Source organism: Triticum urartu, chromosome 3A, assembly GCF_056163025.1.
Source record: "Triticum urartu cultivar PI428250 chromosome 3A, HENAU_Tu73, whole genome shotgun sequence".
Taxonomy (NCBI): domain Eukaryota; kingdom Viridiplantae; phylum Streptophyta; class Magnoliopsida; order Poales; family Poaceae; genus Triticum; species Triticum urartu.
In genome coordinates, this window is record NC_141875.1 from 327,980,286 (window position 1) to 328,006,756 (window position 26,471).

The 26,471-nt window shown below is 45.0% G+C and overlaps 1 protein-coding gene across 3 annotated transcripts; it reads right to left on the reverse strand.

Moving 5' to 3' along the window:
• Positions 1 to 4,172: 4,172 nt before the first annotated feature.
• On the reverse strand, positions 4,173 to 10,155 carry UAP56A (DEAD/DEAH box RNA helicase family protein). 3 transcript variants are annotated; one of them, XM_048707452.2, is made up of 13 exons: positions 10,008 to 10,155; positions 9,864 to 9,921; positions 9,653 to 9,773; positions 9,448 to 9,548; positions 8,335 to 8,507; positions 8,015 to 8,246; positions 7,766 to 7,884; positions 7,054 to 7,110; positions 6,771 to 6,955; positions 4,801 to 4,945; positions 4,640 to 4,723; positions 4,483 to 4,546; positions 4,173 to 4,371 (listed from the first exon to the last, which is right to left on the reverse strand). In XM_048707452.2, exons 3-13 carry the CDS (start codon positions 9,766 to 9,768, stop codon positions 4,361 to 4,363), a joined length of 1,287 nt encoding a protein of 428 aa, XP_048563409.1. In that variant the 5' UTR covers positions 9,769 to 9,773; positions 9,864 to 9,921; positions 10,008 to 10,155; the 3' UTR covers positions 4,173 to 4,360. The 3 variants fall into 3 exon arrangements, with proteins under 3 accessions (XP_048563409.1, XP_048563408.1, XP_048563410.1); XM_048707451.1 differs by having other exon boundaries at positions 9,864 to 10,099; XM_048707453.1 differs by lacking the exons at positions 9,653 to 9,773; positions 9,864 to 9,921; positions 10,008 to 10,155 and having other exon boundaries at positions 8,335 to 8,629.
• Positions 10,156 to 26,471: the final 16,316 nt, after the last annotated feature.

Consider the following 26,471-nt stretch of genomic DNA (forward strand, 5'->3'; position numbering starts at 1 on the left):
CAAAAAAGCATGGTGCAATGGAACAAAATGAAGAGGACATCCAGATGAACATTTTGATGTATGGCACGCTCAAAACGGAGCTACGGATGCGGAGTTATGGCATGATGAAAAGTGCTCCAGGATGTAAAAATAAAAGGACTTAGGATATTTCGGGGTCAACCTAGGGTTTGACCCGATCCAAATCTGGGCGGCGCGGAAACCGATGATGGTCGGGACCTTCGCCGGAGTTGGTGACGCGGCGCGGAGCTCGCCGGAGAGGGGCGTGGCGCGGACGGCGAACGGCGGGCGTGGGCGAGGTCGCCGGAGATGGTGGAGGGCGGCGACCGGGCGCGGGGAGGTGCGCGCCGGCGAGCGGGGACGGCGGAGCGCGGCGGCCGGCGAGCGCGGAGGCGGCGGCGCGGGGGAGCCAGACAGCGACCGGATCCCGCGGTGGCGGCGGCGCAGACTCGCGAGTGAGGCGCACCTGGCGGAGGAGCTCGCGGGCTCGGGGGGCCCGCGCGGGCCTGGCGGGCCAACGGCGGTGGAACCTCCCACGGTGCTACGTGGCGCACTCTGAGAGGCTGGGAGCGGCGGCGCGGTTACGTCCAGTCCGGGACGGACATGTCCGGCGGGCGAGAGGGGAAAGATCTAGGGTTTCACCCGAAAATTTCAGAAGGGAGACATATTTATAGGTAGAGGGTGCTAGGAGAGTCCAAATGGAGTGCGGTTTTCGGCCACACGATCGTGATCGAACGGCCGAGAGGATGGAGGGGTTTGGATGGGTTTTGGGCCACTTTGGAGGGGTGTTGGGCTGCAACACACACGAGGCCTTTACGGTTCCTCGGTTAACCGTTGGAGTATCAGACGAACTCCAAATGGCACGAAACTTGACAGGCGGTCTATCAGTGGTGTACCAAGGCCGCTTGGCAAATCTCGGTCCATTCCGAGAATGTTTAACATCCTCTCACGAAAAGAGGCAAAAGGGGGCGCCAGAGGACATAGGAGTGCCGGATTGCAAAACGAACAACGGGGAAAAAGCTCGGATGCATGAGACGAACACGTATGTAAATGAGATGCACATGATGACATGATATGCAATGCATGACATGAACAAAATGCAAAACGAAGACAAAACCCAACCACGAGGGAATATCATAACTTAGAGCCAAAAATGGTAAGAGTTGGAGTACAAATATGGTAAGTTACATCTGGGGCGTTACAGTGTGGGTGCGATTTCATCGCATTCACCACCTACAACATCTTCACAGACTTCAATGGTGTCTTCCCCACCCGCAACGGTATGCACAGCCTCCCCTACTACATCGGCGAGGGCGGCATGGAGGAGCGGTGAAGAGGAGGCGCGGTGAAGATGGTGGTGAAGGCCCGGTCTCGTGAAGCTTGTGGGTGTTAGGGATTTTTATCCTATATATTTCTATCTTAATTATGTCTTTGGTTGTACCGTGAACTTTTTATCTCTGTCGTGTTATCCCCTAAGAACTATGTTATGCTTGCTACCCTTAATTGATATGTCGTTGGTTATCTCTGTTTTCCTTGCTATTTCTATCTTATTTGACGTGAGATATCGCTAGATGGATATGGTGTCATCGACGAGCCCTTCTGCTAAATCAATCAATGAAAGGGTATCCTTCAATGAAAACCAGCAAGTTTTGGGGTTAGCCTTGTAAAAATGGTTGGAGGGTAGCCCATTCATCTTGTTATATTCATGTTGTGTAGGTCAAGTTTAAATGGCCCATTTAGAGTAGGCCCTTATATTGCCTATATTTTAGGGTCAAGTTTTCGCACGGGCGGATAATGAGCTAGTTGAAGTATCAAAAAGGAAACTAAAGCTAGAAAAATGAGCCATGTTGATGTTGAAAAGGAGAAAAGCTAAAAAAATTGAACTGTTGGTGGCCCTATTCCGTATATTGTATGAACAAAAACAAGCTAATTTTTGAATAGTTTGTGGCCATTTGACATGATGAAATTAATGTTAGCCCTTATATTATAGGTTTTATTGGTTCCAAGTTTTGGCACGGGTGGCTAATGGACTAGTTGAGGTGTTAAAAAGGAAATTAAAGCTAGAAAGATGAGCCATGTTGATGTTGAAAAGAAGAAAAAAAAGCTAATTTTTTTTGAATTGTTGGTGCCCATATATATTGTAGCATACCTATATTGTATGAACAAAAAGAAGCTAATTTTTGAATAGTTTGTGGCCATTTGGCAGGATGAAAATAATTTTTGAAGGGTCGCCCATTGTTTACTTGTTGGTGGCTCTTGGTGGCAATATCTATTGTTGTGTAATTTCAAACGATGTAACCTATTCTTGTAATGTAACCAACGTGCACTCAATTTCTGTAGGTGTAATCAAAACAATCAAGCAAAAAACAGAGCCATCGCATGCATAATTTTCCTAGGCCTCTTTAATCTTTGTGGGCCTTCGACAGTCAACGCAATGCGACAGCCCAACCAGAGCTTGGTTTCATTTTGGGCCCAATAACTACATTTTTTTATCTTGCTCTCGGTGTTGTCTGACGAAACTGAAAGTGTCAAAAACTAACACCTACAGAGATTCGGAGATGGAGATAGAGACATCGTTTAAGCAACACAGAGAACACATGATGCACAAATTAAGCAACAGAGAGAGCACATGATCCACAAACCCTTAAGCAAATCGTAGAGCACATGACACGACACAAATAATGTCTCTAACGAGTGATGACCAGCAAGTAAGCAAATCCTAGAGCAACTATACAGAAATAAAATCCTAAAGCTATCAGATTCGTCTGCTTGTTCAACTCAATCATCTGCCTCAATTTCTTGTTCATCTTCTTTAATTCCCCCTTCAGATCCTCATCCCCAACTGTCGGAGCAATTTCATAGACCAAATTCCGAGTGGCTGACGACAGATTGACCTCCCGGGTTGCGGCCCCATTGAATTGAAGCAAGCCCTTCCCTTGAAGCCTCCGAACGTAGCCATCCATCCACTCAAAATGTGTGCATTTCTTCATGATTTGAAATGAAATCTTGAACCCTAAATCTCAGATCCAACGAAAAAGAATTAGAAGCAAAGAGAAAAAGAAAGGGTCAAAGAGAAATCATGAGATATAACCTACCCCTCTGGCTTGCTCTCACATTTCACGAATTCGCGCCCAAAGTTGCCATTCTTCCTCCCTCGAAGTCAACCTTTTCAGTGGTGCGGTGCGTAGGCAGTCAGGGCATCGCTCCATGCGCACTGGACCATACTGGGACCACAAGTGGCGGGGAGGCTGAAGTGGAGCTGGACATACTGGTCACCGCAAAAGAAGAAGACAGGGGAGGCAATGATGGGCGAGCACAACCAACGTCTTGCGGATCGCCAAAGGATCCAACGATGCGGAGCCGTCCTGGTGATCCAACGGCGCGGAGCCTGCACGCGGCCTGGCCTTGGAATTCCTTTAGAAGACCATATCTGAGCGTTGTCGCTTGGGTATGATCGGACGGCTGATGTTTGGCGGGTTGGCTAGACTGGCTTAGACTTTTGATTGGTTTGAAGAGCCTTTGATGAATTATAACCCTCCACATAAACAATGTTATTTCAAATGAATGAACTGTGTTTTTTATTGAAAAAAAATCCATCTAAGACATGTCTAATGGCCAATGCTGACTTGGAATGACCATGGCATCAGATGGTGCTCATGCTAAACAACTACTGGGAGCACCGTGTCAAGTAGTTATCTACATGGTTCAGCTAGACGAAGCCTCGTGGACAAGGACTCTGGCCTCCTTTGAGAGCCAATCTTAAACCATTCTCATTCCTCAAGCATTCACATAAAGGCAGCCTTACATTGCATCCACAAGGACGCAAGAAATAATACTCCCTCCAATCCAAAATACTAAAGTTGTACTAGAACTGCGACAACTGATTTGGATCCAGAGTACAAATTCCAAGTGAGATTCAACCAGATGTTAGTATAAAAGAAAATTAGTAAGTGAAACTGCTAATATAAAACTAACATAAGAATGGGGGTAATCCGGTTCACGTAACTCCTGATTGCGCAGGTTCCGGGGAAGCGTCCAACCAATTTAGGTCTCTTCTATGCAGTCTTTCCCAACATTTCAGCAAGGCTGCTTCCTGGACCCTAAGCCGTGACCGACCTCATGGTCACAAGGCAACAACTTTAGAGCTGCGCCAAGTAATATCCTCACAAACATGATGAACACCAACATTTCCAACAGGTTCCTTAACAACCATAAGTCTGAGTACTACAACAAAACACTCAGCAGATTCAATCGCTGATTAAGTACAACTGGAGCATCTCTTACATCAAAGTTTATGTAACCCAATAGAAATGTAAAGGTGCTGTGTCTGAAAAGCAAACCCTCCTAGCCCCCACTTGGATCTTCAAGATGGCACTGGTAATTGTAGTTAATAATAGGGATCAGGTGTTGAGAATTCAAGAAACAACACTATGGGTATCAAAACACGACAATGCACCACTTGATCTAGACAACAAGACTACTTACTGTATGTTGAAGTGTCGATCTGCTCAGGCAGCTCCTTGATGTCAACCTCAAACCTTTCTTGCACCTTCAAATAAAATATGTATGAAATTTCAGTTAGGCTGCACACCACTCATTATACCAAATAAGTAACGAAATTAAATATATCAGTTATACAAACCTGATTGAGGACGTCAGAGTCAGAGGCAGAAGCAACAAATGTTATTGCAAGCCCTTTGGTTCCAAAACGCCCAGCCCTTCCAACCTGTGGAGGTGGACCATGTTATGTTAGCCAGAGATAAGAACACCCAATCACAATCAGTAGGGCAAAGTTAAAATTACCCTGTGCAAGTATGTATCAGCAGAATCAGGCATGTCATAGTTTATGACAATATTGACACGCTCAATATCAATCCCCCTGCCAACCAAATCCGTAGCCACAAGGATCCTCTTGTGCCCTTCCTTGAAGTTCTTATACCGGGTCAGCCTATCCAAGAACCAATATTAGATAAAACTCAGGAACAATTACTAAAAAATAAAAAATAAAGCTGCAAATGCTTCCAACGATTACAAGTCATGATAGCTGCTGGGTACCAACTCAAAGGATAGTCTGTAATTAATCACCTAGCTAGTACTCAAAGCCATGTTGTAGACTGAATGACTAGTCTTTATAATTAGTTGCCTATACTAATGCAACAGCAAAGCCTTATAGTCCCAAACAAGTGAGGGTAGACTAGAGTTGAAACCCATAACATCTAAAAACCTAGTCATGGTTTTGGCACATGGATGGCTAACTTCCACACACCCCTGTCCATGGCTAGGTTCTTTGGTGATATCCTAGTCCTTCAGATCTATCTTTACGGACTCCTCCCATGTCAAGTCTGGTCTAGCCCGACCTCTCTTGACATTATCAGCACAATTTCTGCTATACACTGGCACTTTGGAGGCTTGCGTTGCATATGCCCAAACCATCTCAGGCAATGTTGGACAAGCTTCTCTTTAATCAGTGCTACCCCAACTCTATCGCATATATCATTCCGGACCCGATCCTTTCTTGTGTGGCCACATATCCATCTCAACATGCGCATTTCTGCTACACGTAACTGTTGGACACGTCGCTTTTTAGTTGGACAACATTCTACACCACACAACATCGTAGATCGAATCAAAGTTGGCTTGTTTGGGACTGCTCCGCTTCACCAAAATCAGTTTCACTCCACCAAATCCACTTTGGAGCAGTTTCATACAGAAGTTGTAGCACTACCTAAGAGAATGTTTGGCTTCCATGTAGCTCCAGCTTCAAGAATGGGAAATTTGGTAGAAAGGAACTATTTGATTGGATGAGGGGGGACAAACGAAGGGGTATCCACTTACTGGTGGCAGTGGTGGGTAATTTCCCCCGAACTCCAGCTTCTAGAGTTTTTTGGAGCACCTCCTCACGAGCTTCATAAAAAACTGGGAGTTGTACCCGAGATTCTAGTTTTTTTGCGGAGCGGCATATCGCGGAGCTACCCCGTTTGGCTTGTGTTTTTTGGAGCAGAGCTGAATTTTAAGGAGTAGAGCAGTCCCAAACAGGCTATATAAAACCTGACTTTTAGCTTTTGTGGCACTCTCTTCTCACAGAGGACACGAGAAGCTTGGCACCCTACATTGTCCCTCTTTTCATCAATTTCATCATCCTTTTGCAGGCATTGACCCCAAATATCGAAAGGTGTCCGTCTAAAGTACCATCTGCCCATCAAGACCATAGAAGTACCACCTCCTCTTTGTGCCCAGTAGTACTGAAACCGTACCTCATGTACCCAGTTTTAGTTCTACTAAGCCTAAAACTTTTTTATTCCAAAGTCTATCTCCATAGCTCTAACTTTCTATTAACCCCAATCCAATTATCGTCGACTAGCAAACTAATGGCATGATCTAAATAGTCAAATCATCCAAACAACAACAACAACGCCTTTAGTCCCAAACAAGTTGGGGTAGGCTCTCAAATCGTCCAAAGATAGGAACAATTACTGGAGGTTGAAAAATAAAACAAACTGCGACCGTACATCATAATACTCCCAATGCTAGTCATAATGTTGAGACGAGTTGCTGGGGGTTAACAACTAAAAGGCTAGTCTACAATTACCCACCTAGCTAGTAGTCAAAACTGTGTTGCTGACTGAAAAACTAGTATACAGTTAGTCCTCTATGAACTGCAAAAACTAGTCTACAAATAATAAAGGCTAATCTTACAAACAAAAAAGTCCACGACAATCAGAACATGACATGATAAACAGAACTAGAAAGGACTACGCCGGGAAAAGACATACCTCTCCTCCTGTGTCATTCCCGAATGTATGCAGATCGCAGGAAAATTGCATTCACAGAGCAGCCTGTTAAGTTCTGAAGCTCTACCAACACTTTTAACAAATATCACAATTTGGTTGAAGTCGAGCGCATCCAAGAGATCATTCAATTTCCGATTCTTCTCCGCCTCACTTAGTTTAATATAGTGCTGGAATCACGGCAAAAATGTTGAGGCGGTTGATAAAGAATGAGGTTGATACGAGATGAATAAACAAAATGTACAAATGGCTAGTGGATTCACTATACCTGAACTAGACCATGAAGGGTCAGTTTAGCCTCGTCATCAACATAAATTTCCATGGGCTGTAAGGTGACAAATGACAAAGATATTAGAATTCTGGCAACAATGTAACTCAAGCCACTCCAAACGAACGGCATATCAATTCTTCACTTTGTCTGAACTTTCAGCCTCCACCAGGAGCTTCATTTATGCACGATTGGCACTGCAATTTGCAAAACCATAGCCAACAAGTTTTGCAACAGTGCTTTGCCAGAAGAGTTCTGGTCAAGAGAAATCTGCTTTGTCTGCCTTCACCATGAGAACGGTAGGAGAACCAGAAGCAGTTTGCTCAGATCCAACGGAAACCAAAAGTGTGGAAGGCCACAGAAAATTGGAGAAAACGCCAACTGGACTTAAAACCTCTACGACATCGGTGCCCTACCAACCCCAATTCTCATGTTCTTCATGAATGTTTTCACAATTCACATCGAGAACAAAAGACTTCATTCCATCGCAGCCCATTGGAATGTGCACAGATACCAATTGACAGACCAAGATGTAAGTAGCCGAATAACTCAATCCACCAAAAACGATCAATATGCTCAGCAAGCAACCAGCAATCCTACTGACAACAAATTACCACCCCTCCTATCTATGTACGAGCATAACCACCAGAAGGGAGGAAGGTTTTAAATAGGAAGAAGCACTAGAGAAATGAGGTAGGCCGCATGACATTACATCTTGCATAAATTTCTTGCAAACCGGGCGAATCTCCTTGCTGAGTGTTGCTGAAAACATCATCACTTGTTTATCATGGGGTGTCATCTTGAAGATCTCCTGGACATCTCTACGCATGTCTGAAGAATATTACATAGGTTAATACCAGAGCTCTGAACTACAGAAAAACAGGCATATAAACAGAAACTTATGCTGAAGTGAACTGAACTATTATAAACATTAAAAAATGGCCTGGAACCAGCAGCCTACCAAGTGAATCAAGCATCTTGTCACATTCATCAAGAATGAAATGCCTCACATTCTTCAATGAAAGGTCCTTGTCTCTAGCCAGAGCAAGGATCCTTCCAGGTGTGCCAACCACAATGTGAGGACATTCATTCTTCAACAAATCCTTGTGTTTTTTTATGTGAACGCCACCATAGAAGACAGCAACTTTTGTTTCTGACAGGTACTTGCTAAACCTCTCAAATTCATTGCAAATCTACAATAAGTTAAGTAAAAAGGACAATTAGCATTAGCAGGCATATCTGACAATGATAGAATAAAAATGAAAAAATATGTATGCAAACCTGGTATGCTAACTCTCGTGTATGGCATAACACAAGTGCAGCTACTTGCCCAGCAACCGGATCAATCTGCTGGAGAGTTGAGAGGACAAAAACAGCAGTCTTGCCCATCCCAGATTTTGCTTGACAGATAACATCCATTCCGAGAATGGCTTGAGGGATGCATTCATGTTGCACTGATGTGGAGCCAAACAAAATAGGAGTAGCACCAGTGAGAAATATTTAACCTTCTGGGCCCACTAATGGAGAGTTTTACCATATCCTCTCCTCCGACTGAAAATGTCAGAAGAAATTATACCTGCACATCAGCAAAACAGGGACGGTCACATTGGGACATACTTAACATATAACAAACTAAAAGATGGATGTTCAAATATGCTTGATTTGAATTTGTATTAGAACTATCAGATCATGGGAAACAATTTCTTGTTCTTGGCCCAGTTATATGATTTGCACTTATCGATCACCATGCAAGCATATCCGGTTATCCTTAAAAGAAAATCTACTATACGAACTGAGTGCATGAGTGCTTTGTTGCCTGGGGCATGTATTCAAATATATGCATATGAGCATCTCAGCTAACAGAATAACTCAGAAGTAGCACCTCACAGGGAAGAGTAAAACAAATGAAACAAGTGGTTCTTATTTTTTGTATTCCGTTCACTGTTGAATGTAACATAATCTTACTGACCAAAAGGTGACACTTCAGCTACCAATCTAATCAAGCAAAACTAAGATGTGTCCATAACAGGGGTTACAAGAAACAATGGTATGCTGTGTTCTCTTTCTCTCCATCTGTTTTCTTTCTAGAAATGCAGTTTTGGCTGAATCTCTCTATAAGCATTCTTGTAATTATCACAACCAGTGCACTGGTCTCAGCACTGAATCCATAACAATAAACCTGGATTGCCGTTGGCAGTGCAATTACGACTCGAGCTATCAACTACTCCCTCCGTAAACTAATATAAGAGCGTTTAGATCACTAAGATGGTGATCTAAACGCTATTGTATTAATTTAGAGAGGGAGTATATGTCTATACGTGGCAATTCAAGTGCCGACAACGTATTATTCATGTAGATCCAATTCTGATGGCTCTAAAATGTTAAAGAACTTGCCTTCGGAAGGATGCTCAAACCCACAGTCCTGGATCGCACGGAGCAGCTCTGGCTTGAGCAGGAAGTCCCTGAACCCTGAGCTGTGGATTCCGACGTAACCCCTGTCCAAACACCACAAACCATGCCAGGTGAGATGAGATCCCTCGACCACGAACCCTAACAAGAAAAGTAAAAACTACTAGATAGAAGCATCGACGGCACGCACTTCTTGACGACGTCGACGGAAGGGTTGGCGGCTGCGCCGTCGACGGCGTTCTCCACCTCCTCATCGTAGTCCACGAGATCCTCCTCGTACACCTCGGCGTCCTTGGCTTCTCCCATCCCCGCTGCGATTAGCAACAGTGGTTAAGCACCGCCGAGACGCGAATCCGACAAAGTTAGCATCGCAACAGCAAAAGCAAACACAAAGCGCCAACCTCAGGATCTCAGACAAGGAGGAGAGGAAGAACCGTGGTATTTCGAGGAGCGAGGAGGCTGCAAAGAGAGAAATCAGAGTTTTACGGCTGCATGCGCAGGGGTCAAACGCGTGCTGTGCTGGATTCGGGATCTAGGGTTCTTGCCTCTTGGGGAGTACGACCTAGGTAGCACGTATTTGGGACTGCTGCGACTATGCGGGAGGGGGCAGACAACTTGGGTGTGTTCTGTTTGAGGATTTGTCGCAACAAGACGGGTTGGACCCGTACCTTAGGGCAGCTCCGGTGGGCACCAAGTGGGCCGGCCCATGCTGCCCGCCGAGGAACGTTTCGTAAGTGGGTCGTAACCCTCGAAAATAAAGCGGGCCGTGACATGTCGGCACGCAGGCCGGCGCCCTGCACGGCACACTTTTTAAAACACTCACGCATACGCTTTAGCTCTTCCAATGCGAGGTGAGTTTTCTATTAAAAAAATGAGGTGCTAAGTATATTAAATGCCTTAAAAACTCAATTCCTCAATGCATAGGTGCTAAGCTTCCTTCATTCAATTAGTTGTAGATCTCCACCTAGGAACACGTGCTTAGCACCGTTTCTTTCTGGGTCACCGAAACTTGGTGTGTTCACTATATGTTCATCATACAGATTACTGATGGAACAGAAGATGACTCAAGACTTGGGGCCAAGTAGTTCCTTGCATGGCGAGGCTAGCAGCTCTTTGGAAGCTAAGGGCTCAAAATCAGGGGTTTTTTGGTGTGGCGTGTTATATGAAGAATATCCTGCCAGCTTTCGGAGAACAACAGCGACAGCATATTCGTGATGATGTTGTATGTCCTATGTGTGGTCATAGGGATGAATCATTGTTTCATGCTCTTGTTCGGTGTGATCATGCCAAACTATTTTGGAGGGCTGCTTCGTATTCCTTCTAGGTCAAGGTACCCAAACTGCATCCTCAAACATGGACGATGGACCTGTTGGATTTAGAGATAGTGAGTAAGGAACATGTTGTTATTATCATTACTGTCATGTGGGCAATATGGAGTAGCAGAAATAAATATACACATGAGGAAGTGGGGTATCAACTGCATAAGTCTATGGAGCTTGTTGATGAACTGATCAAACCTTTTCATACCGTGGAAGCGGATGCTCCAGTTGATGCTAAGCAGAAGCCTAGGTGGTCCTCACCGGAGCCTGGATGGGTGAAGTTTAACACGGATGCGGCTATTAACTTGCTTGCAGGAGAAGCAGGTACATGAATGACTGGCCGTGACGCCGCATGCACTTTTCATGGTAGCAAATTTCTCCAATCATGAATCTCTAGTGGATCCTTTTCCAGCCAAAGTCTTGGCATGCCACGATGCTATGTTGCTGGCTATGGGCAAAGCTTTGCCACATGTGATCACAAAGACGGATTGTGGGAATATATGTACCATGTGGGAGCAAGGAGATGACAAATCGGCTGATGGATTTGTCTTTAGAGAGATGAAGGCTTATCTCCCACATTTTCAAGGATTTAAACTTGCCTTTATACCCAGGGAAGCTAATGGTGCGCTTGTGAACACACTTTAATTTCTCTTTTAGATTCATGTACTTTTGAATTTATCCCCGAGTTTCTGTCTGGGCATGTTCAATCGGGCATGATCCACTTGAATGAATAAAATGCCAGAGGGCGGTTCTGAAAGAAGAACTGGTTTTGGCCTGTGCTATAGACAACAGTATTGTTGGGCTATGAACATGTGAAAAATGAAGGCCCAAATTTGTTTTGTCTGGGTAAACTCAACTACCCAATAAGTTTGGCCCTTTATTAATGTAGGATAGAAAGTAGGTCTAGAGAGGGCGTGATTAGACTACTTGACCAAATAAAAATTCAGCATTTTCCCAATTTTAAGTCTTGGCAGATTTTAGCAACTTAGCACAAGTCAAGAAATCAACCTACACATGCAATTCTAAGAGTGTAGCAGCGGAAAGAGCATTGCATATGAAGGTAAAGGGAAGGGTTTGGAGAAGGCAAACGCAATGTAGACACAGAGATTTTTGGGTGGTTCCGATAGGTGGTGGTACCGTACTTCAGACTTCAACCCACGAAGGGTAATGGTTGCGCGAGTCCACGGAGGGCTCCACCCATGAAGGGTCCTCGAAGAAGCAACCTTGTCTATCCCACCATGACCATCCCCACGAAGGACTTGCCTCACTTGGGTAGATCTTCACGAAGTAGGCGATCTCCTTGCCCTTACAAACTCCTTGGTTCAACTCCACAATCTTGTCGGAGGCTCCCAAGTGACACGTAACCAATCTAGGAGGCACCACTCTCCAAAAGGTAATATATGGTGTGATGATGATGAACTCCTTGCTCTTGTGCTTCAAATTATATTCTCCCCAACACTCAACTCTCTCACACGGATTTGGTTGTGGTGGAAAGATGATTTGAGTGGAAAGCAACTTGGGGAAGGTTAGAGATCAAGATTCTTGTGGTTGGATTGGAATGTCTTGGTCTCAACACATGAGTAGGTGGTTCTCTCTCAAAAAATGAGTAGTGGAAGTGTAGGCACGTTCTGATGGCTCTCTCTTGAATAGAGAAGGGGTGGAGGGGTATTTATAGCCTCCACACAAAATCCAATCGTTACACACATTTGACCCAACTCGGTTAGACCAAATAGAACTCGGTGAGACCGATTCAGTTCAAAATGTGAACATTAGAATTCTTGGTGGGACCGACATGATCAACTCGGTGGGACCGATGTGTTAGGGTTAGGGCAAAACCTCATCTCGGTGTGACCGATTGCATGAACTCGGTGAGACCGATTTCAGCAATGAGCAAACAGAGAGTTGGTCAGGCAAACTCGGTGGGACCGAGCACTCATTTCGGTAAGATCGAATACGAAGGGAAACATAGAGTTTGCATTGCGAACTCGGTGGGACCGATTGCTCATTTCGGTAAGATTGAAGCATTATGAAGGGAAACAGAGAGTTTGCATTGCCATCTTGGTGAGACTGAGATCCCGATCGATGAGACCGAATTGATTAGGGTTTCTGACAGTGGCTATGTCAAAGGAAATCGATGACGCCGAATAGATCAAATCAGTGGGGCCGAGTTTGACTTTAGGTTCTGGACATATTTGGTATTGAGAAAGTGGTTGAGAGTTTTGGTGCATATCACTAACCACTTTGAGCAAGTAGACCATTAAGCAACACCTCATCCCTTTTAAATAGTATTGGTTGTTAATTCTTTTTCAACCGGTGTGTTTTCTCTTCAAGTGAAGCCGATCATTTCAACATCCGCAAGATCAAGTATCAGTTTCTTCTGAACGATGTTTGTTTCATCCGTCTCCAAGTTGCCTTTGTTTTCCCTCCCTCCCACCCTTTTCTTCAAGGAACCAGATTTCTTATTCAAGTATCATTTTAATGTTGTGAAGTCTCTCCATTCTTTTACGTCAATGCTCTTATCCGTTGATTCTCAGGAAGATGCCAACGAAGCTTCAAGTTCATCACTCTTCACTCGTTTTCTTCTCCGGTGGATTCAAATCAAGCTTTGGTGTTGATCATATCCTTTTTCATTGTTTCAAATACCTTCTCATGCCGGTGCACCTCATAATCTTTCACCGCTCGCTATTCTATTGTTCCGGAGTGCTGAAGATACCTCAGAAGATGTTGGAGTTTATTCTGATTCTTTCAAGATCTTTCGGGAATGCTATCTTATTCAAGTCATTTAATTCAACCGGTGCAACCTCTCTTTCAAATCATTTCTACGGTGTTTCTTTTGAGTGGGCCCTAACCCACAGGTCTTTTCCCAGGATCTTACCTGACTCTTCTTATTTTCCCGAACCTATCCTCAAATTTCTTTTCGAAGTTTGACGTAAGAATGATTTTCTTCAGTCAAATGTGTTTCTCCAAGATCTTTCAAATTCTTTTCATAGTTGGCTCAACCTCTTTGTTTTTGATTCTTCCGGAGTGTCTAAATAATTCATGGTGGTGTTTCTCGTCGTCTTTCTCAGATTTTGAAGACCGAAGAAGGGTTTACCTCCATATCTTATCCATTCTCTCAGAGATTCGTGATTCCAGTCAAGCCATCCTCTTATATTTGTTTTCGATTGTTAGAATTCTTTTCACCTATCCGGAGCAATTCAAGAGCCTTCTCAGTTGGATTATCCGGAGTCCACAAATTCAGATTTTTTTTCATTCCAGCTTTCAGCTCCCATACTCTAAATCATACCGGTGTTTAAATCAAGGACCCTCTAATCAGCTCGTAATCTCTTCGTTCTCATGGATATAAATTCTCTCAAGTATCCTCATTCATTTCATAATTCTTCCCGGTGTTCCTTTATCTTCCCTTCGGTCATTTTAATTATTACGGTGGTTCATGCAAGATTCCTCTTCTTTCGTTATCATATCTATTCATTCGTTGTTTCAATTCCACCGATGTTTCGTTGAAGACGTTCTCAAGTTATGCTATACCTATCTTAATCCTTTCTACGAGAATAAGTAGTGTGCCAAGTCCATGGATTGTCATCAATTTAATTGGTGAAGGATAAGCATAATGTAATTCTTATTCTTGTTTCATCGAGTATATTCAATTACTTATTACGGAGGCTCATCAAATTCTCGGTTTCATTAGTTTCATCTTTTCTTTTCCCGGAGTTTCAAGATCTCTCATTTATCTCATCGCAAAGCTCCATTTAATCATTTCAAGGCTTCACCTTATGTTTTCAACTTCTCTTTCCTTTCGTTTGATCATTCTTTTTTTTACCGGAGTTCTTCATGGAGGTTCTACATGATGGTTCATCAAGGATTTAATCCCTTCTCGAAGTGCTCATCAAGATTCTTTTCAGAGGAACTCAAGTATTCTTTATCTTGCATTTTAAAGTGCAATTCTTTCAACCGTATCATTTGAGGTGGTATTATGTCATTCTTGATAATTTGAGTTCATGTTTCATGATTCACATGTTATTAAGAATGAGGTATTTTAAATCCATCAATCTCGTCATTGGAGTTACCTTGGGTTATATTTCACCTAAAGCTTTCCCTAAGGATTGTTGCTATCTATGGTGCTTATAAATGATCCAATTTATTCATTTATCCTTTCCGGTGCGACATACTTTCTCGTCAATTTGTTCAAATCAATCTAATTCTTTTCCCGTGAGTGGCAGGTTGTCACCTCATAATTTGAGGTGTATTCCATAAGACCATATCAAGCTTATCCTTTTCATTGTTGGTTTTCCAACAATTCCGTTCAACCCTTCTTTTAAGGATGCTTTTTCAAATTCTATTGTGGTAGAAGATGTCTTTTTCCTCTCAATTCTTTCTTTTCCAAGAGCCAACTTCTATTCTTTCTCCTGGAGGTCTAGTGATGTTGCTCTTTTCACTCCTCATCTCGGTTTGTCAACATCATGTTCAATTTCTTCCATTTACAGTCAAAGTGCTGTCCAAATTATATCAGTCTTTTTCCTTCTCTATCTTGTTTAACCGGAGTGTTGTGCCCCTTTGCTCAAATCCTTTTCATCCTATCAAGTCTTGTATCTCTTTTCAACTGGAGTGCTATAAGAAATTGTTCTTCCTTGTTCCTCTTTTCTAACGGGGTGTTTTCAACTTCGTTCATCTCCATTGTATTCTTTCTTTCAATTTGTTCAACTTTTCAAGGTTTCTTGGTTTCACTCGTTTGTCAAAGAAGCAACTTAGTTTTACCTCTTCTCTTTCTCTTTCGTTTTCCCTCCGCTGCCATTCTAGATCTCGGGACGAGATCCTCTCGTAGTGGTGGAGTGTTGTAACGCCCCGAGACCGTTGCGCCAGGTGTCGTCCAGTTATTCGCTATTGTTGCCTTGTCATTTGCTTGCGTGTTGCATCTTGTCATGTCATCATATGCATTGCATCATCATGTTTCCAAAACTTGCATTCGCCCGGGTTTCCCCAGTTTCGTCCGTTGTCCGTTCTGAGCCCAGACACACTTGCACGCGCCCGCGGCACGTCCGAAATATTATTTTCTAAGTGGCTGGAAAATGTTCTCGGAATGGGATGAGAGTTGACGTGTGGTCTTATTATAGTGTAGATAGACCGCCTGTCAAGTTTCATCGCATTCGGAGTTCGTTTGATAGCCTAACCGTTAAACTATAGCGGCATTATAGCCGGTCTTTTCGTCGGACGTTTTCGGTCTCCGGAAACAGTCGTCGGGTCTCTCTCTTCTCTTTTCTCAGCTCAAGACCGTCTACACAGCCCACTACTCACCGTCAGGCCCTACCTAACCTCTCTCGTCAGCCCGCGACCCTCCTCGCGCGCGCCCGAAAGCTGTCCCGGACCCGACTCGGGCTGTCGCTATCGTTGTGTCCGGATCATCCCCTAACATCTACAAAACGTCTCTGTTTCTTTTCTGGACTCCCCAACCTTTTATCTTGACCGTCCGATCTAAATCGGAGGGTCCAAAAATCCCTTTATCTCATTGCTATATATAATGGGCAACCCTAAAATCTAGGGAGATGTCCCATCCATCAAATCTTCCGCTGCCGCCACTGTCTTTCTCCCACCTCGGGTTCCCCTTCGCACCAACCAGACACCACCTCTCGATCCCCACCTTCTCCTCAATTTCAGCGCCACCCTACCAAATCATGGCCAATCATCATCCCCGACCACTGAGCACCTCCCACCTCGAGCTCCTCCAAGATCACCACACCGCCGAAAGCCAGCACTCCACTCGGTCCACCAGCGCAGCAGCGCACCTCACCCCCGCGCCATGGAGCTCCAAGTTCGTCGGCTCGCCTCTGCTTCGATCGGGCAGGGAACGGGTCCCCGGCGACCTCCCGTGACCAGATCCAGCGCCTCCACCCTCGCAGCGAACGCGCCAATCGGCCCCGCGCCCGTGCTCCCGCAGCCCTCCTCGTCCAGGAGCTCCACGAGGGGAGGAGCAACAGCGCCTGAGCGCTCCTCCTCGCGATCCGCCGCCCCGGCGAACCACACCGCCGGCAACCACCTTCAGCAGGCCCCCCTGCCGCGCCCCTCCTCCTTTCTTCTTTCATCCCCTTCTCTGGCCCCTCAAACTTCCTCTGTTCGACTATCACAGGACCCGCCATGGATGCAGGCTTCAAGCCACAACCACTGCCGTCGACGCCGGCCATGGGCGTGCCACGCGGCGGAGTGGAGCTCCGAAGGAGTGCATCACCGCCAATCGCCTCGGATCCGGCCAGAACAAGCTCGACCCCTTCCGCTGCTTCGCCCCCCTCGATCCCACTGCTGCCTGCTCTGTTTGATTGAGCAGCGCCATCGCCGGAGTCCCTCGTCACCGGGAACCGCCTCCCCGACCCTCGGGCTGCACGGATCCATAGCGTCCATAGTCGGCCTCCTCTCCAGCTTCGCGCCAAGTCCCACGTTGCCGGAGACGTTCCCGCTGCCGTTCGCCTGAACCTATTGCTGTCGTTGCTCTGCCTGCAGTAACAAGTAGGAGCTCGTTCGCCTGCCTCGCCTCGCTTTGACCACGCTTGGCCCAGCGCGCCTCTAGATCAGGCCAAGGCCCAGCTCCTCTGCTTCGCTCGCAGCCCAGATGCCCAGTGCCTCCTCAAGCCCAATGTGAGCAGCCCAGTCCTCCCAGATTCAGCCCGTTGACGTTTTTTTCAGGATCTGTGAATTTGTCTATTTTTTCCAGAGAAAACAGATTTACAAAAAAACCCTTGCACAACATGCATATAATAACTCACAATTCGTGCATCGGATTAAAATGAATTATATATGAAATATGCTTAGTTTTTCATCTAGTTTCATAATATGTCATTTTCATCCATGTTTAGAATGTTTAAAATGTTGTTTGCATATAATTTGCCCCTATGCCATGTTAAAATGCTTTAATTCATAACTAAATAACCGTGACTCGGATTTTAATAAACTTTATATGTAAATGGGGTAGAATTTTGCCTAGTTTAACATGGTGGCATCATCTTGCATGTTTAATAACCATAAAATATGGTTTAGGGCAGAACAGTACCAAACCTTAAAACATGCACATGAGGAGTTTCCGGACTTGTTGTTTGTTGTTCCGGCCTCATTTAAACTTGCCTAGATAGGTAGTTTTGTTTTGCTTCACCTCTTGCCATGCTAACAACATTTAATATTGTTGGGTACATAAACGAGATCGAACTAAATAACTTGATTGTGGTGTTTCGTCAATATGCAACGGAGTTGCATATTGAGCTCCACTTAATTTGTAGGGTTGTTTGCGCATTTTGCCATGCCATGCCTCATTAAACCGGACATGCATCATACTTGTTTGCGCATCGTGCCATGCTTATGTGATGATTGTTCACTATGTTGTTTGCTTTCTTTCCGATGTACTTCTTCTCGGTAATCCGGTAGCGTTGCGCTTGTGAGGATATGTTGTCTACGTCCGTTTGTCTTCTTCATGGACTCGTTCTTCTTCCTTGCGGGATTTCAGGCAAGATGACCATACCCTCGAAATCACTTCTATCTTTGCTTGCTAGTTGCTCGCTCTTTTGCTATGCCTATGCTGCGATACCTACCACTTGCTTATCATGCCTCCCATATTGTTGAACCAAGCCTCTAACCCACCTTGTCCTAGCAAACCGTTGCTTGGCTATGTTACCGCTTTGCTCAGCCCCTCTTATAGCGTTGTTAGTTGCAGGTGAAGATTGAAGTTTGTTCCTTGTTGGAACATGGAGATGTTGTTCCTTGTTGGAGCATGTTTACTTGTTGGGATATCACAATATATCTTATTTAATTAATGCATCTATATACTTGGTAAAGGTGGAAGGCTCGACCTTATGCCTGGTGTTTTGTTCCACTCTTGCCGCCCTAGTTTCCGTCATATCGGTGTTATGTTCCCGGATTTTGCGTTCCTTACGTGGTTGGGTGATAATGGGAACCCCTTGACAGTTCGCCTTGAATAAAACTCTTCCAGCAATGCCCAACTTTGGTTTTACCGTTCGCCACCTAGCCTCTTTTTCCCTTGGGTTCCGCGGACTCAAGGGTCATCATTATTTAACCTCCCCGGGCCAGTGCTTCTTTGAGTGTTGGTCCACCTTGTCAGCCGCCGGTGGGCACCAGGGGCAACTCTGGGCTGGCCTACCGGAAGTTTGGACAATCCGGTGTGCCCTAAGAACGAGATATGTGCAGCTCCTATCAGGATTTGTCGGCACATTCGGGTGGCTTTGCTGGTCTTGTTTTACCATTGTCGAAATGTCTTGTAACCGGGATTCCGAGCCTGATCGGGTCTTCCCGCTAGAAGGAATATCCTTCGTTGACCGTGAGAGCTTGTGATGGGCTAAGTTGGGACACCCCTGTAGGGATTTGAACTTTCGAAAGTCATGCCCGCGGTTACGGGCAGATGGGAATTTGTTAATGTTCGGTTGTAGAAAACCTGAAGTTGATCTTAATTAAAATACATCAACCGCGTGTGTAACCGTGATGGTCTCTTTCCGGCGGAGTCCGGGAAGTGAACACGGTGTTGGAGTTATGCTTGACGTAGGTCGTTCTAGGATCACTTCTTGATCATAGTTTCTCGATCGTGCTTTGCCTTCTCTTCTCGCTCTCTTTTGCGAATAGGTTAGCCACCATATATGCTAGTCGCTTGCTGCAACTCCACCTCATACCTTTTACCCTTCCTATAAGCTTAAATAGTCTTGATCGCGAGGGTGTGAGATTGTTGAGTCCCCGTGACTCATAGATACTTCCAAAACCATCTTGCAGGTGCCGATGATGCCATTCCAGGTGACGCAACCAAGCTCAGGAGGAGCTCGATGAAGATCTTGTCCTTTATGTTGTTTCGTTCTAGTTGATAAGTAGTGGAGCCCAGTTGGGGTCGATTGGGGACCTTGTCGCATTTGGGGTTCTTCTTTTATTTTGGCTCCGTAGTCGGGCCTTAATTGTAACTGGTTGATGTAATGCTTTATTCAAGTAATTGTGTGAAGTGGCGATTGTAAGCCAACTATGTATCTCTTTCCCTTATGTATTACATGGGTTGTGTGAAGATTACCTCACTTGCGACATTGCTTTCAATGCGGTTATGCCTCTAAGTCGTGCTTCGACACATGGGAGATATAGCCGCATCGAGGGCGTTACAGTATGTTAGCCACCATATATGCTTAGTGCTTGCTGCAGCTCCACCTCATTACCCTTTTCCTACCCATAAGCTTAAATAGTCTTGATCTCGCGGGTGTGAGATTGCTGAGTCCTCGTGACTCACAGATACTTCCAAATAGTTGCAGGTGCCGATGATACCAGTGCAGGCGACGCAACCCAGCTCGAGGAAGATCTTGGTTGTTGTTTTGTTTTGTTTCCTTTTGATCAGTAGTGGAGCCCAGTTGGGACGATCGGGGATCTAGCATTTGGGGTTGTCTTCTTTTATTTTGGTTCCGTAGTCGGACCTTTGATTGTATTCTAGATGATGTATGTTTAACTTATGTATTTGTGTGAAGTGGCGATTGTAAGCCAACTCTTTATCCCTTTCTTATTTAGTACATGGGATCGTGTGAAGATTACCCCTCTTGCGACAAACCGACCATGCGACTATGCCTCTAAGTCGTGCCCCGACACGTGGGAGATATAGCCGCATTGTGGGTGTTACATGACTCTGGCTGGGATGGTGCTAGCTGATGTAGAACCACGGTAGGATTGGATGAGCACCGGACAGTGGTCAGAGGAACTCTTCGGAAGACCATGTTTCGGTCATCTTGTTCTCAAACACGCTGAAGTGCGAGAACATAAAAAGAGGGATCGAATCTTGCGGGTAAAGTGTACAAACCTCTGCAGAGGGTTTAAACCTAATCGATTAGCCATGTCCCCGGTTACGGACAATTTGAGCCTCTGGACTTGGATCTATCTCGGAACTCTCAACACCGGACTGATAACATAATTGTGGGCAACTTATGATGATTTTGGGCTATGAGACATTGGTTGGCGGAACCATGTCATGTTAGAAAACTCCGTAGTACAGACTCTCGATATTCCTTTAAAGTAGGGAAAATAAGACCAGCTTTTACGCAAACAAAACTCAGATACATAGCCACAAATCTATATTGCATATAGTATAGTTTATCATCTGTTTATCTTACAGTGATCTTGCCGGTACATTCAATGTACTGATCGACCTACATGGCTGCAACGTCTCATGTTGCAGATATTTTTTTCTTCCGACAAGTAAGAGTACGGCACAGGGTTACGGTCTACACTCAACTTGCCGATGGCGTTGATGGGACTCCACACCCGTTTTTTTGTTTCCGCTGCGACATATGAGGTATATATCAGTTTTATGTTACTTATACATGTGATTGCACTTTGATATATTCATTGATGTACTGTGTGTGCCAGCATACTAATCCAGGGATGGCACGGATACACAGAGGCTTGACCGTTTGAGGTCGGGTCGCTACATATATGGTACCAGAGCACATGTTGACTGTAGGACGTGACCCTAGAAACCGGAAAGCCCTTAGGACAGGATATCTCTAAAACTTTATTTTCATAAAGATCCATTACTTCTCATCTTTTCTGATTTTATCAAATATTCCCTCTTACCTCAAATAGGTAAAATATACCCCTTTCCCTTTTGACCACGCGAAGGATCAACTAAAGCCGCTCCAAGAAGGAGAAGATATCGGACAACCGATGACCTCTTCAGAGTAAAGAGGATTTCATCATGCATTAGAAGAGTTGAAGCTACAACAGTTGAAGACTCCGAAGACTTGAAGAACTTGAAGAATCTGAAGAATTATTTGACCTTTAGAAGACCAAACCTCTATTATATACTTATGTTAGATGCGACGATTTGTGAGCTGTCATTTGTTTGATGTTTTTCCGACAGCCACAAAATAAAACCCGTTTCTTCAAAACTATTGTTTGTATTGTGTGTATCTCCCTCTATCTTGTGTATCTCATCCCAAAACCCTTAGACCAAATAGATGATGAATGAAGATGGAGTTGTATCTTCATGCACCTTCTTGAGATAGCTCTCTCATGCACTCACGTCCATGTCGATGCGCTCTTGTAGTGGTAGTGGTAGAATGTCCAATGGGGACAACGGGTTGAAGCCATAGACGACCTCGAAGGGGGACTTGCCGGTAGTCGAATGTCTTGCGCGGTTGTAGGTGTACTCGACGATGGGTAAGCACTCCTCCCACTCCTTGATGTTCCTCTTGATCAACACACGTAGGAGAGTAGATAGCGTCCGGTTCGCGACCTCCATTTTGCCGTCGATTTGTGGATGGTATGCCAAAGAGAACAAGAGCTTGATTCCGAGCTTAGCGCGTAGCGTTGATACGTCCCCAATGTATCTATATTTTATGAAGTATTCATGCCATTATATTATCATTCTTGGATGTTTTACAATCATTTTATAGCAACTTTATATCATTTTTTGGGACTAACCTATTGACATAGTGCCCAGTGCCAGTCGTTGTTTTTTACTTCGCAGGAAATTGATATCAAACGGAGTCCATACGCAGCAAAATTTTTTGGAGATTTTTTTGGACTAGAAGACCCATGATGGGCCAAACAAGTACTAGAGGGGAGGCCCGAGGTGGGCACAACCCACCTGGGCACGCTTAGGGGGGTTGTGCCCCCCTCGGCGACCTCCCATGCCGCCTCTCGCCCTATAAATCTCCAAAATTCCAGAACCCCCTAAAATAACCCTAGATGAAAAGTCCCATCGCCGCAAGCCTCTGTAGCCACGAAAAACCAATCTAGACCCCATTCCGGCACACTGACGGAGGGGAAATCATCACCGGTGGCCATCTTCATCATCCCAGCTGCCACCATGATGAGGAGGGAGTAGTTCACCCTTGGGTCTGAGGGTTTGTACCGGTAGCTATGAAGGAAATATGCCCTAGAGGAAATAATAAAGTTATTATTTATTTCCTTATATCATGATAAATGTTTATTATTCATGCTAGAATTGTATTAACCGGAAACATAATACATGTGTGAATACATAGACAAACAGAGTGTCACTAATATGCCTCTACTTGACTAGCTCGTTAATCAAAGATGGTTATGTTTCCTAACCATAAACAAAGAGTTGTTATTTGATTAACGAGATCACATCATTAGGTGAATGATCTGATTGACATGACCCATTCCATTAGCTTAGCACCCGATCGTTTAGTATGTTGCTATTGCTTTCTTCATGACTTATACATGTTCCTATGACTATGAGATTATGCAACTCCCGTTTGCCGGAGGAACACTTTGTGTGCTACCAAACATCACAATGTAAATGGGTGATTATAAAGGTGCTCTACAGGTGTCTCCAAAGGTAGATGTTGGGTTGGCGTATTTTGAGATTAGGATTTGTCACTCCGATTGTCGGAGAGGTATCTCTGGGCCCTCTCGGTAATGCACATCACATAAGCCTTGCAAGCGTTGCAACTAATGAGTTAGTTGCGAGATGATGCATTACAGAACGAGTAAAGAGACTTGTCGGTAACGAGATTGAACTAGGTATTGGATACCAACGATCGAATCTCGGGCAAGTAACATACCGATGACAAAGGGAACAACGTATGATGTTATGCGGTCTGACCGATAAAGATCTTCATAGAATATGTAGGAGCCAATATGGGCATCCAGGTCCCGCTGTTGGTTATTGACCGGAGATTTGTCTCAGTCATGTCTACATTGTTCTCAAACCGTAGGGTCCGCACGCTTAACGTTACGATAACAGTTATTATGAGTTTATGCATTTTGATGTACCGAAGTTAGTTCGGAGTCCCGGATGTGATCACGGACATGACGAGGAGTCTCGAAATGGTCGAGACATAAAGATTGATATATTGGACGGCTATATTCGGACACCGGAAGTGTTTCGGATAAAACCGGAGCACCGGGGGGTTACCGGAACCCCCCGGGGGGTTAATGGGCCTCATGGGCCTAAAGTGGAGAAGAGGAAGGGGCTGCCAGGGCAGGCCGCGCGCCCCCTCTCCCCCTAGTCTGAATTGGACAAGGAGGGAGGGGCGGCGCCCCCCTTTTTCCTTCTCTTCTTCCACCTCTCCTACTTGGACAAGGAAAGGGAGGGGAGTCCTACTCCCGGTAGGAGTAGGACTCCTCCTGCGGGCCTCCTCTAGGGCCGGCCGCACCCCCCCTTGGATCCTTTATATACGGAGGCAGGGGGCACCCTAGGACACACAAGTTGATCTTCGTGATCGTTCCTTAGCTGTGTGCGGTGCCCCCTTCCACCATATTCCACCTCGGTCATATCGTTGCAGTGTTTAGGCGAAGCCCTGCGTCGGTAGAACATCATCATCGTCACCACGCCGTTGTGCTGACGGAACTCATCCCCGAAGCTTTGCTGGATCGGAGCCCGGGGAGCGTCATCGAGCTGTACGTGTGCTAAGAACTCGGAGGTGCCGGAGTAACGGTACTTGGATCGGTCGGATCGGGAAGACGTACGACTACTTCCTCTACGTTGCGTCAACGCTTCCGCTTCGGTCTACGAGGGTACGTAGACAACACTCTCCCCTCTCGTTGCTATGCATCACCATGATCTTGTGTGTGCGTAGGAAATTTTTTGAAATTACTACGTTCCCCAACAGTGGTATCAGAGCCAGGTTTTATGTGATGATGTTATATGCACGAGTAGAACACAAGTGAGTTTTGGGCGATATAAGTCATACTGCTTACCAGCATGTCATACTTTGGTTCGGCGGTATTGTTGGACGAAGCGGCCCGGACCGACATTACGCGTACGCTTACGCGAGACCGGTTCTCCCGACGTGCTTTGCACATAGGTGGCTTGCGGGTGATAGTTTCTCCAACTTTAGTTGAACTGAGTGTGGCTACGCCCGGTCCTTGCAAAGGTTAAAACAGCACCAACTTGACAAACTATCGTTGTGGTTTTGATGCGTAGGTAAGATTGGTTCTTGCTTAAGCCCGTAGCAGCCACGTAAAACTTGCAACAACAAAGTAGAGGACGTCTAACTTGTTTTTGCAGGGCATGTTGTGATGTGATATGGTCAAGACATGATGCTAAATTTTATTGTATGAGATGAACATGTTTTGTAACCGAGTTATCGGCAACTGGCAGGAGCCATATGGTTGTCGCTTTATTGTATGCAATGCAATCGCGCTGTAATGCTTTACTTTATCACTAAGTGGTAGCGATAGTCATGGAAGCATAAGATTGGAGAGACGACAACGATGCTACGATGGAGATCAAGGTGTCGCGCCGGTGACGATGGTGATCATGACGGTGCTTCGGAGATGGAGATCACAGGCACAAGATGATGATGGCCATATCATATCACTTATATTGATTGCATGTGATGTTTATCTTTTATGCATCTTATCTTGCTTTGATTGACGATAGCATTATAAGATGATCTCTCACTAAATTATCAAGATAAAAGTGTTCTCCCTGAGTATGCACCTTTGCCAAAGTTCTTCGTGCCCAGACACCACGTGATGATCGGGTGTGATAAGCTCTACGTCCATCTACAACGGGTGCAAGCCAGTTTTGCACACGCAGAATACTCAGGTTAAACTTGACGAGCCTAGCATATGCAGATATGGCCTCGAAACACTGAGATCGAAAGATCGAGTGTGAATCATATAGTAGATATGATCAACATAGCGATGTTCACCATTGAAAACTACTCCATTTCACGTGATGATCGGTTATGGTTTAGTTGATTTGGATCACGTGATCACTTAGAGGATTAGAGGGATGTCTATCTAAGTGGGAGTTCTTTAAGTAATTTGATTAATTGAACTTAAATTTATCATGAACTTAGTACCTGATAGTATCTTGCTTATGTATGTTTGATTGTAGATAGATGGCCCGTGCTGTTGTTCCGTTGAATTTTAATGCGTTCCTTGAGAAAGCAAAGTTGAAAGATGATGGTAGCAATTACACGGACTGGGTCCGTAACTTGAGGATTATCCTCATTGCCGCACAGAAGAATTACGTCCTGGAAGCACCGCTGGGTGCCAGGCCTGCTGCTCGAGCAACACCAGATGTTATGAACGTCTGGCAGAGCAAAGCTGATGACTACTCGATAGTTCAGTGTGCCATGCTTTACGGCTTAGAATCGGGGCTTCAACGACGTTTTGAACGTCATGGAGCATATGAGATGTTCCAGGAGTTGAAGTTAATATTTCAAGCAAATGCCCGGATTGAGAGATATGAAGTCTCCAATAAGTTCTATAGCTGCAAGATGGAGGAGAACAGTTCAGTCAGTGAGCATATACTCAAAATGTCTGGGTATAATAATCACTTGATTCAATTGGGAGTTAATCTTCCAGATGATTGCGTCATAGACAGAATTCTCCAATCACTACCACCAAGCTACAAGAGCTTCGTGATGAACTATAATATGCAAGGGATGAATAAGACAATTCCCGAGCTCTTCGCAATGCTGAAATCTGCGGAGGTAGAAATCAAAAAGGAGCATCAAGTGTTGATGGTCAATAGTTTCAAGAAAAAGGGCAAAGGGAAGAAGAAGGGGAACTTCAAGAAGAACGGCAAGCAAGTTGCTGCTCAAGAGAAGAAACCCAAGTCTGGACCTAAGCCTGAAACTGAGTGCTTCTACTGCAAGCAGACTGGTCACTGGAAGCGGAACTGCCCCAAGTATTTGGCGGATAAGAAGGATGGCAAGGTGAACAAAGGTATATGTGATATACATGTTATTGATG